Source organism: Coregonus lavaretus (genome assembly GCF_964263955.1).
Source record: "Coregonus lavaretus genome assembly, chromosome: 17".
Classification (NCBI taxonomy): Eukaryota; Metazoa; Chordata; class Actinopteri; order Salmoniformes; family Salmonidae; genus Coregonus; species Coregonus lavaretus.
Genome location: NC_140004.1, coordinates 24177289 through 24190057, shown reverse-complemented (window position 1 = coordinate 24190057; position 12769 = coordinate 24177289). Strand labels below are relative to the sequence as shown.

The 12769-nt window shown below is 46.0% G+C and overlaps 1 protein-coding gene across 1 annotated transcript in view; it reads left to right on the top strand.

Moving 5' to 3' along the window:
- The window catches only part of LOC311145189 (putative E3 ubiquitin-protein ligase HECTD4), a 66982-nt gene that overhangs the window by 12940 nt on the left and 41273 nt on the right, over positions 1-12769 (top strand). The window contains exon 2 of the mRNA XM_084181399.1: positions 2509-3065. Within this exon, the coding sequence (XP_084037525.1) occupies positions 2509-3065 (557 nt within the window). The remainder of the gene's footprint in view (positions 1-2508; positions 3066-12769) is intronic.

The following is a 12769-nucleotide window of genomic DNA, read 5'->3' as shown; positions in this document are numbered from 1 at the left end:
GTTTGCCCACTGACAAAGAAATGATCAGTCTATAATTTTAATGGTAGGTTTATTTGAACAGTGAGAGACAGAATAACAACAAAAAAATCCAGAAAAACGCATGTCAACAATGTTATAAATTGATTTGCATTTTAATGAGGGAAATAAGTATTTGACCCCCTCTCAATCAGAAAGATTTCTGGCTCCCAGGTGTCTTTTATACAGGTAACGAGCTGAGATTAGGAGCACACTCTTAAAGGGAGTGCTCCTAATCTCAGTTTGTTACCTGTATAAAAGACACCTGTCCACAGAAGCAATCAATCAATCAGATTCCAAACTCTCCACCATGGCCAAGACCAAAGAGCTCTCCAAGGATGTCAGGGACAAGATTGTAGACCTACACAAGGCTGGAATGGGCTACAAGACCATTGCCAAGCAGCTTGGTGAGAAGGTGAAAACAGTTGGTGCGATTATTCGCAAATGGAAGAAACACAAAATAACTGTCAATCTCCCTCGGCCTGGGGCTCCATGCAAGATCTCACCTCGTGGAGTTGCAATGATCATGAGAACGGTGAGGAATCAGCCCAGAACTACACGGGAGGATCTTGTCAATGATCTCAAGGCAGCTGAGACCATAGTCACCAAGAAAACAATTGGTAACACACTACGCCGTGAAGGACTGAAATCCTGCAGCGCCCGCAAGGTCCCCCTGCTCAAGAAAGCACATATACAGGCCCGTCTGAAGTTTGCCAATGAACATCTGAATGATTCAGAGGAGAACTGGGTGAAAGTGTTGTGGTCAGATGAGACCAAAATCGAGCTCTTTGGCATCAACTCAACTCGCCGTGTTTGGAGGAGGAGGAATGCTGCCTATGACCCCAAGAACACCATCCCCACCGTCAAACATGGAGGTGGAAACATTATGCTTTGGGGGTGTTTTTCTGCTAAGGGGACAGGACAACTTCACCGCATCAAAGGGACGATGGACGGGGCCATGTACCGTCAAATCTTGGGTGAGAACCTCCTTCCCTCAGCCAGGGCATTGAAAAAGGGTCGTGGATGGGTATTGATGACAATGACCCAAAACACACGGCCAAGGCAACAAAGGAGTGGCTCAAGAAGAAGTACATTAAGGTCCTGGAGTGGCCTAGCCAGTCTACAGACCTTAATCCCATAGAAAATCTGTGGAGGGAGCTGAAGGTTCGAGTTGCCAAACGTCAGCCTCGAAACCTTAATGACTTGGAGAAGATCTGCAAAGAGGAGTGGGACAAAATCCCTCCTGAGATGTGTGCAAACCTGGTGGCCAACTACAAGAAACGTCTGACCTCTGTGATTGCCAACAAGGGTTTTGCCACCAAGTACTAAGTCATGTTTTGCAGAGGGGTCAAATACTTATTTCCCTCATTAAAATGCAAATCAATTCATAACATTTTTGACATGCGTTTTTCTGGATTTTTTTGTTGTTATTCTGTCTCTCACTGTTCAAATAAACCTACCATTAAAATGATAGACTGATCATGTCTTTGTCAGTGGGCAAACGTACAAAATCAGCAGGGGATCAAATACTTTTTTCCCTCACTGTATATATATTTTTTATACTGGCCCCCCGTGGGAATCAAACCCACAACCCTGGCGTTGCAAACGCCATGCTCTATCAACTGAGCTACATCCCTGCCGGCCATTCCCTCCCCTACCCTGGACGACGCTGGGCCAATTGTGCGCCGCCCATGAGTCTCCCGGTCGCGGCCGGCTGCGACAGAGCCTGGATTCGAACCAGGATCTCTAGTGGCACAGTTAGCACTGCGATGCAGTGCCTTAGACCACTGCGCCACTCAGGAGTATCATGTCCAATCAATTGAATTTACCACAGGTGGACTCCAGTCAAGTTGTAGAAACATCTCAAGGATGATCAATGGAAACAGGATGCACCTGAGCTCAATTTCGAGTTTCATAGCAAAGGGTCTGAATACTTATGTAAATAAGGTATTTCTGTTTTTTATTTTTATTGAATTTGCAAAATAATTCTAAACCTGTTTTCGCTCTCTTATTATGGGATATTGTGTGTAGATAATTGTATCAATTTTAGAATAAGGCTGTAATGTAACAAAATGTGGAAAAACTCTAGGGGTCTGAATACTTTCCAAATGCACTGTATAGCCAAGTTATCGTTACTCATTGTGTATTTATTCCTCGTATTATAATTGTTCTATATTTTTCTCTCTGCATTGTTGGGAAGAGCCCTTAAGTGTGCCTTTCACTCTTCGTCTACACCTGTTGTTTACGAATCATGTGACAAATGAGATTTGATATCTCATAGTGAAGCAGTTCTCTGTTGTAAATTGGATTTAGAGGTAGCCAGACCCCAGTTAGATGGAGATTTACAGTCTGTGCACTATACTGGATGCCGTCATCACTTTGAGATCTCTACCCATTGTTTCCCCAAGGATTTGTACTTTCTCCTGTTGGTTACAAATCTTCATTACTATTTGATGTATCCCTCACACATTTTCTCCTTCTCTTTCTCTCTAGATCCTCACATTCGAAACGAAGAACCCTGCGGAGCTGGCTGAGCGTCTCCGTGCCATCTGTGGTAACCAAAGCAATGCGTATGCCCGCCTGTTTGAGTACCGTTTGAATGCGCTGCGGGGCCTGTGGGGGGCTCAGCGTCAGCTGGCCCTGGAGGAACAGCAGGACCGGGAGGGGGCCGGAGGTGGGGATGAGGAGGCCCTGGCCCTGCTAAAACGACAGGGCCTGCTGCAGCAGCCTGAACAGGCGCCTTTCACTTCCCGCGTGGGCCTGCTACTGGTCTTCCCCCTGCTGCAGTCCCAGACACGCAGTGACCCAGCGCTCTGTGGGGTCACGGCGGAGGTGCTGCTGTCTTGCCTGCGTGACTGCCAGCCCCTCAGCCTCAGCAAGGAACCCGCCGACTGCCTCAACGGCCTGGAGGGGCTGCTCTGCTCCTGGCTGGAGGAGGGGGTCCAGCAGACAGCACAGACACAGCAGGGACAGGCTCCAACATACATGTTCCATGCACACAGGCAGAGGGAGAACGCTGCCGCTGCCCTGGTAGCCCTCGCATGTGCCAGGTGAGACCACACCCTTAACACCAGCAGACACCACAAGTGACTAAAATGTATAAGAGGATAGAGTAGTATTCTGGATCATCTGATTCTGCTTAGCTGTCTGGCTCATTTACTCCAGCTTCCTAATACTGCCCAAATGGTGATTAGGCAAGCCCTATAGTTACAGTTACGTCATTTAGCAGACGCTCTTATCCAGAGCGACTTACAGTTAGTGAGTGCATACATTATTTTTTATTTTAAAAAAATAATCATACTGGCCCCCCGTGGGAATCGAACCCACAACCCTGGCGTTGCAAACGCCATGCTCTACCAACTGAGCTACACCAACTGAGTGTCATCCCATTTCTGTTTTCACTTTCAGTGTCCTAGCTAGTCCCTGTCAGTGTCCTAGCTAGCCCCTGTCAGTGTCCTAGCTAGCCCCTGTTAGTGTCTTAGCTAGCCCCTGTCAGTGTCTTAGCTAGCCCCTGTCAGTGTCTTAGCTAACCCCTGTCAGTGTCTTAGCTAGCCCCTGTCAGTGTCTTAGCTAGCCCCTGTCAGTGTCTTAGCTAGCCCCTGTCAGTGTCTTAGCTAGCCCCTGTCAGTGTCTTAGCTAGCCCCTGTCAGTGTCTTAGCTAACCCCTGTCAGTGTCTTAGCTAGCCCCTGTCAGTGTCTTAGCTAGCCCCTGTCAGTGTCTTAGCTAGCCCCTGTCAGTGTCTTAGCTAGCCCCTGTCAGTGTCTTAGCTAGCCCCTGTCAGTGTCTTAGCTAGCCCCTGTCAGTGTCCTAGCTAGCCCCTGTCAGTGTCCTAGCTAGCCCCTGTCAGTGTCATAGCTAGCCCCTGTCAGTGTCTTAGCTAGCCCCTGTCAGTGTCTTAGCTAGCCCCTGTCAGTGTCCTAGCTAGCCCCTGTCAGTGTCCTAGCTAGCCCCTGTCAGTGTCCTAGCTAGCCCCTGTCAGTGTCCTAGCTAGCCCCTGTCAGTGTCCTAGCTAGCCCCTGTCCGTGATGCTTGTTGCACTGGGGTGTTTTGTGTTTCACCTAGGTCACATAGGAAAGCACCCTTTTCTTTCACTGGCTGCAGCCCGGCTTCTGCTGTTGACAACTGAGCTTGACTTGTCAAAACCAGAACCATCCCCCTTTGTGTGCCCTCTGTAGAGCCTGAGAGCCCATTGTGTCAGGGAACCATCCAGTCCTAGTGCTCTGTCTTTCACCAACAGTGGTGGCTAGTTAAAGAGCTAGGCTATCCTCTGTCTCCCCCTCTGATGGTATTGGTGTGCCGTATCACTGTGTTTTTGTGTAAGCGCTGCAGAGTATGCTAACTGTTTCTCGTCAGTGTGACGTCACCAGCTGGTGAGAATTATGTTTTAGTGTAACGTGGTCTGCGGTGGGAAGGGGGATGCTGGTTCCAGGCTGAATCATCTGTTGTTTATTACATGTGGGAACCAGCATGACTCATTTGAATACAGTTACCTAAGCCACACTCACAGACAAAAACACTGACACACAATGATACATTCAATATCTTTCAAATACAGTGCATTCGGAAAGTATTCAGACCCCTTGACTTTTTCCACATTTTGTTACATTATAGACTTATTCTAAAATTGATTAAATCGTTTTTCCCCTCAATCTACACACAATACCCCATAATGTGGTCCTCTGTAGCTCAATTGGTGGTAGAGCATGGCGCTTGTAACGCCAGGGTAGTGGGTTCGATCCCCGGGACCACCCATACGTAAAAATGTCTGCGCACATGACAGTAAGTCGCTTTGGATAAAAGCGTCTGCTAAATAGCATATTATTATTATTATTATTATTATTATTAATGACAAATGGAAATATTACATTTACATAAGTATTCAGACCCTTTACTCAGTACTTTGTTGAAGCACCTTTGGCAGCAATTACAGCTTCTAGTCTTCTTGGGTATGACTATACAATTCTCTGCAGATCCTCTCAAGCTCTGTCAGGTTGGATGGGGAGCGTCGCTGCACAGCTATTTTCAGGTCTCTCCTGAGATGTTCGATCGGGTTCAAGTCCGGGCTCTTGCTGGGCCACTCAAGGACATTCAGAGACTTACATTTACATTTTAGTCATTTAGAAGACGCTCTTATCCAGAGCGACTTACAGTTAGTGAGTGCATACATTTTCATACAGACTTGTCCCGAAGCAACTTGTCTTGGCTGTGTGCTTAGGGTCGTTGTCCTGTTGGAAGGTGAACCTTTGCCCCAGTCTGAGGTCCTGAGCGCTCTGGAGCAGGTTTTCATCAAGGATCTCTCTGTACTTTGCTCCGTTCATCTTTCCCTCAAACCCTGGCTAGTCTTCCAGTCCCTGCCGCTAAAAAACATCCCCACAGCATGATGCTGCCACCACCATGCTTCACCGTAAAGATGGTGCTATGTTTCATCTAGACGTGACGCTTGGCATTCAGGCCAAAGAGTTCAAACTGGGTTTCATCAGACCAGAGGATCTTGTTTCTCGTGGTCTGAGAGTCCTTTAGGTGCCTTTTGGCAAACTCCAAGCGGGCCATCATGTGCCTTTTTACTGAGGAGCGGCATCCGTCTGGCCACTCTACCATAAAGGCCTGATTGGTGGAGTGCTGCAGAGATGGTTGTCCTTCTGGAAGGTTCTCCCATCTCCACAGAGGAACTCTGGAGCTCTGTGAGAGTGACCATCGGGTTCTTGGTCACCTCCCTGAACAAGGCCCTTTTCCCCCGATTGCTCAGTTTGGCCAGGCGGCCAGCTCTAGGAAGAGTCTTGGTGGTTCCAAACTTCTTCCATTTAAGAATGATGGAGGCCACAGTGTTCTTGGGGACCTTCAATGCTGCAGAAATGTTTTGGTACCCTTCCCCAGATCTGTACCTCGACACAATCCTGTTTCGGAGCTCTAAGGACAATTCCTTGGACCTCATGGCTTGGTTGTTGCTCTGACATGCACTGTCAACTGTGGGACCTTATATATAGACAGGTGTGTGCCTTTCCAAATCATGTACAATCAATTGAATTTACCACAGGTGGACTCCAGTCAAGTTGTAGAAACATCTCAAGGATGATCAATGGAAACAGGTCTCATAGCAAAGGGTTAGAATTTTTATTTATTTATTTTATTTCACCTTTATTTAACCAGGTAGGCCAGTTGAGAACAAGTTCTCATTTACAACTGTGACCTGGCCAAGATAAAGCAAAGCAGTGCGATAAAAACAACAACACAGAGTTACATATGGGTTAAAACAAAACATAAAGTCAAAAATACAACAGAAAATATATATACAGTGTGTGCAAATGTAGCAAGTTATGGGGGTAAAGCAATAAATAGGCCATAGTGCAAAATAATTACAATTAGTATTAACACTGGAATGATAGATGTGCAAGAGATGATGTGCAAATAGAGATACTGGGGTGCAAATTAGCAAAATAAAAACAATATGGGGATGAGGTAGTTGGGTGGGCTAATTTCAAATGGGCTGTGTAATAATAAATAATAATAATATGCCATTTAGCAGACGCTTTTATCCAAAGCGACTTAGTCATGCGTGCATACATTTTTGTGTATGGGTGGTCCCGGGGATCGAACCCACTACCTTGGCGTTACAAGCGCCGTGCTCTACCAGCTGAGCTACAGAGGACCACAGTGTACAGGTGCAGTGATCGGTAAGCTGCTCTGACAACTGATGCTTAAAGTTAGTGAGGGAGAGTCTCCAGCTTCAGAGATTTTTGCAGTTCGTTCCAGTCATTAGCAGCAGAGAACTGGAAGGAATGGCGGCCAAAGGAGGTCTTGGCTTTGGGGATGACCGGTGAGAAATACCTGCTGGAGCGCATACTACGGGTGGGTGTTGCTATGGTGACCAATGAGCTAAGATAAGGCAGGGATTTGCCTAGCAGTGATTTATAGATGACCTGGAGCCAGTGGGTTTGGCGACGAATATGTAGTGAGGACCAGCCAACAAGAGCGTACAGGTCACAGTGGTGGGTAGTATATGGGGCTTTGGTGACAAAACGGATGGCACTGTGATAGACTACATCCAATTTACTGAGTAGAGTGTTGGAGGCTATTTTGTAAATGACATCGCCGAAGTCAAGGATTGGTAGGATAATCAGTTTTACGAGGGCATGTTTGGCAGCATGAGTGAAGGAGGATTTGTTGCGAAATAGGAAGCCGATTCTAGATTTAACTTTGGATTGGAGATGCTTAATGTTTATCTGGAAGGAGAGTTTACAGTCTAACCAGATACCTAGGTATTTGTAGTTGTCCACATACTCTAGGTCAGACCTGTCGAGAGTAGTGATTCTAGTCGGGTGGGCGGGTTCCAGCAGCGTTCGATTGAAGAGCATGCATTTAGATTTACTTGTGTTTAAGAGCAGTTGGAGGCTACGGAAGGAGTGTTGTATGGCATTGAAGCTCGTTTGGAGGTTTGTTAACACAGTGTCCAATGAAGGGCCAGATGTATACAAAATTGTGTCGTCTGCGTAGAGGTGGATCTTAGAATCACCAGCAGCAAGAGCGACATCATTGATATACACAGAGAAAAGAGTCGGCCCAATAATTTAACCCTGTGGCACCCCCATAGAGACTGCCATAGGTCCAGACAACAGGCCCTCCGATTTGACACATTGAACTCTATCTGAGAAGTAGTTGGTGAACAAGGCAAGGCAGTCATTTGAGAAACCAAGGCTATTTAATCTGCCAATAAGAATGCGGTGGTTGACAGAGTCGAAAGCCTTGGCCAGGTCGATGAAGACGGCTGCACAGTACTGTCTATTATCGATTGTGGTTATAATATCGTTTAGGACCTTGAGCGTGGCTGAGGTGCGCCCATGACCAGCTCGGAAACCGGATTGCATAGCGGAGAAGGTACTGTGGGATTCAAAATGGTCGGTGATCTGTTTGATAACTTGGCTTTCAAAACCTTCCGAAAGGCAGGGCAGGATGGATCTGTAACAGTTTGGATCTAGAGTGTCACCCCCTTTGAAGAGGGGGATGACCGCGGCAGCTTTCCAATCTCTGGGGATCTCAGACGTTACGAAAGAGGTTGAACAGGCTAGTAACAGGGGTTGCGACAATTTTGGCGGCTAATTTTAGAAAGAAAGGGTCCAGATTGTCTAGCCCAGATGATTTGTAGGGGTCCAGATTTTGCAGCTCTTTCAGAACATCAGCTGTCTGAATTTGTGTGAAGGAGAAGCGGGAGGGGCATGGGCAAGTTGCAGCGGAGGGTGCAGAGCTGGTGGCCGGGGTAGTGGTAGCCAGGTGGAAAGCATGACCAGCCGTCGCAAAATGCTTGTTGTAATTCTCGATTATTGTAGATTTATCGGTGGTGATAGTGTTTCCTAGCCTCAGTGCAGTGGGCAGCTGGGAGGAGGTGCTCTTATTCTCCATGGACTTTACAGTGTCCCAAAACTTTTTGGAGTTAGTGCTACAGGATGCACATTTCTGTTTGAAAAAGCTAGCCTTTGCTTTCCTAACTGCTTGTGTATATTGGTTCCTAACTTCCCTGAAAAGTTGCATATCGCGGGGGCTATTCGATGCTAATGCAGTACGCCACAGGATGTTTTTGTGCTGGTCAAGGGCAGTCAAGTCTGAGGAGAACCGGGGGCTATATCTGTTCTTAGTTCTGAATTTTTTGAATGGGGCATGCTTATTTAAGATTGAGAGGAAAGCACTTTTAAAGAACAACCAGGCATCCTCTACTGACGGAATGAGATCGATATCCATCCAGAATACCTGGGCCAGGTCAATTAGGAAGGCCTGCTCGCTAAAGTGTTTTAGGGAGCGTTTGACAGTGATGAGGGGTGGTCGTTTGACTGCGGACCCGTTACGGACGCAGGCAGTGATCGCTGAGTTAGTCAGGATGATATCTATAAGGGTGCCCATGTTTACGGATTTAGGGTTGTACCTGGTAGGTTCCTTGATAATTTGTGTGAGATTGAGGGCATCTAGTTTGGATTGGGTCAACAAGCAGTACGAACTCTGAGGATAGATGTGGAGCAATCAATTCACATATGGTGTCCAGGGCACAGCTGGGGTCTGAGGGGGGTCTGTAGCAAGCGGCAATAGTGAGAGACTTATTTCTGGAAAGGTGGATTTTTAGAAGTAGAAGCTGAAACTGTTTGGGCACAGACCTGGATAGTATGATAGAGCTCTGCAGGCTATTTCTACAGTAGATTGCAACTCCACCCCCTTTGGCAGTTCTATCTAGACGGAAAATGTTGTAGTTGGGGATGGAAATATCTGAATTTTTGGTGGCCTTCCTAAGCCAGGATTCAGACACTGCTAGAACATCAGGGTTGGCGGAGTGTGCTAACGCAGTGAATAACTCAAACATAGGGAGGAGGCTTCTGATGTTAACATGCAAAAAAATCAATGCTTTTACGGTTACAGAAGTCAACAAATGATAGCGCCTGGGGAGTAGGAGTGATACTGGGGGCTGCAGGGGTTAACCTCTACATCACCAGAGGAACAGAGGAGGAGTAGAATAAGGATACGGCTAAAGGCTTTAAGAACTGGTCTTCTAGTGCGTTGGGTACAGAGAATAAAGGGGGCAGATTTCCGTGCGTTGTAGAATAGATTCAGGGCATTATGTACAGACAAGGATATGGAAGGATATGAGTACAGTGGAGGTGCGTGTATGGGGGGTGGAAAAAGGAGCTATTTGAGGCAGTTTGAGAGGGACTTGGGACTCTACAGTGAAATTGTATAATAAGAACTAACTGGAACAGCAATAGGCAAGGCATATTGACATGGGAGAGAGGCATAAAGCAATCACAGGTGTTATTCGAGCTAAGACAACAACTGGTAATGGCGATGAAAGTTTGGGCTGAGGCTAAACAGATAAACAGGACACGGTACCGTGTAAAGGAACAGTCCAGCAGGCATCAGCTGTGCAGCTGAGTGATCATAAGGTCCAGTGAACAGCAATATGTGAGTCCGAGAGCAGTTCGAATTGGTGCTATAGCACAGGCGAGCAGGAAGCTCGGCTGTTATTTGCGTGTGCTAGCCGGCCGGGGCTAGCAGATGGATGTTGTGGTCGTCGCAACGCCTGTTGAAACCACAGACGATTACGTCGGCAGACCAGTCGTGATGGATCGGCGGGGCTCCGTGTCGACTCTAGGAGGTCCCGTCCGGTTGATAGAGAGGTAGATAGCCGGGAGATGGGCCTGACTCAAGGCTAGCTCAAGGCTGATTAGCCAACAACAACATCCATTTGGTTGCAGCTAGCTAGTTGCGATGATCCGGTGTTAAAGGTCCAGTGATTCAGTGATTCCGGCAGAAGAAACTGTATGTTCTGGGTGAAAAACCGCTAACGGTGGCTATTTAGCAAGTAGCTAGTTAGCTGGCTAGCTAGTTTCAACTGGATATTCTAGATAAAAGGTAAGTCAGTAATAGTATCCGTTCCACATTGAGTGAGGCGGGTTGCAGGAAAGTATATTTAGTAGATGGATGAAAAGTGTGATAGGGAAATATGTACGAAAAATACAAAAAAATTACAAAAAAACAGGCTATTTACACGGACACACAAGAGTACACGACCGCACTGCTACGCCATTTTGGATACAAGAATACTTACAGTGGGGAAAAAAAGTATTTAGTCAGCCACCAATTGTGCAAGTTCTCCCACTTAAAAAGATGAGAGAGGCCTGTAATTTTCATCATAGGTACACGTCAACTATGACAGACAAAATAAGAAAAAGAAATCCAGAAAATCACATTGTAGGATTTTTTATGAATTTATTTGCAAATTATGGTGGAAAATAAGTATTTGGTCAATAACAAAAGTTTCTCAATACTTTGTTATATACCCTTTGTTGGCAATGACACAGGTCAAACGTTTTCTGTAAGTCTTCACAAGGTTTTCACACACTGTTGCTGGTATTTTGGCCCATTCCTCCATGCAGATCTCCTCTAGAGCAGTGATGTTTTGGGGCTGTCGCTGGGCAACACGGACTTTCAACTCCCTCCAAAGATTTTCTATGGGGTTGAGATCTGGAGACTGGCTAGGCCACTCCAGGACCTTGAAATGCTTCTTACGAAGCCACTCCTTCGTTGCCCGGGCGGTGTGTTTGGGATCATTGTCATGCTGAAAGACCCAGCCACGTTTCATCTTCAATGCCCTTGCTGATGGAAGGAGGTTTTCACTCAAAATCTCACGATACATGGCCCCATTCATTCTTTCCTTTACACGGATCAGTCGTCCTGGTCCCTTTGCAGAAAAACAGCCCCAAAGCATGATGTTTCCACCCCCATGCTTCACAGTAGGTATGGTGTTCTTTGGATGCAACTCAGCATTCTTTGTCCTCCAAACACGACGAGTTGAGTTTTTACCAAAAAGTTCTATTTTGGTTTCATCTGACCATATGACATTCTTCCAATCCTCTTCTGGATCATCCAAATGCACTCTAGCAAACTTCAGACGGGCCTGGACATGTACTGGCTTAAGCAGGGGGACATGTCTGGCACTGCAGGATTTGAGTCCCTGGCGGCGTAGTGTGTTACTGATGGTAGGCTTTGTTACTTTGGTCCCAGCTCTCTGCAGGTAATTCACTAGGTCCCCCCGTGTGGTTCTGGGATTTTTGCTCACCGTTCTTGTGATCATTTTGACCCCACGGGGTGAGATCTTGCGTGGAGCCCCAGATCGAGGGAGATTATCAGTGGTCTTGTATGTCTTCCATTTCCTAATAATTGCTCCCACAGTTGATTTCTTCAAACTAAGCTGCTTACCTATTGCAGATTCAGTCTTCCCAGCCTGGTGCAGGTCTACAATTTTGTTTCTGGTGTCCTTTGACAGCTCTTTGGTCTTGGCCATAGTGGAGTTTGGAGTGTGACTGTTTTTAGGTTGTGGACAGGTGTCTTTTATACTGATAACAAGTTCAAACAGGTGCCATTAATACAGGTAACGAGTGGAGGACAGAGGAGCCTCTTAAAGAAGAAGTTACAGGTCTGTGAGAGCCAGAAATCTTGCTTGTTTGTAGGTGACCAAATACTTATTTTCCACCATAATTTGCAAATAAATTCATAAAAAATCCTACAATGTGATTTTCTGGATTTTTTTCCTCAATTTGTCTATCATAGTTGACGTGTACCTATGATGAAAATTACAGGCCTCTCTCATCTTTTTAAGTGGGAGAACTTGCACAATTGGTGGCTGACTAAATACTTTTTTCCCCCACTGTATGTAAATAATGTATTTCTGTTTTTTAATTTTTTTTAATTTGTTTATTATACATTTAGCGGACGCTCTTATCCAGAGCGACTTACAGGAGCAATTAGGGTTAAGTGCCTTGCTTAAGGGCACATCGACAGATTTTTCACCTTGTCTGCTCGGGGATTAGAACCAGCGACCTTTCGGTTACTGGCACAACGCTCTTACCCACTAAGCTACCTATTTATTTGTAATACATTTCTAAAAACCTGTTTTCGCTTTGTCATTATGGGGTATTGTATGTAGATTGATGAGGAACATTTTTAATTGAATCCATTTTAGAATAAGGCTGTAACGTAACAAATGTGGAAAAAGTCAAGGGGTCTGAATACTTTCCTATGACTGTGGACAATGCTGAAGCAGAAAGTACACGCGTTGTATTATACTGTACTATCCTAGAAGCATGCATACACACACATACACGACACAGCTGAAGCATGGCATAACATTCCCTTTAGTGCACACAACTAGACCTACCTGATGAGACCTCTCAACTGCACTGACTTTCACTCCCTCCAATTCCCTGGTTTAACACATGT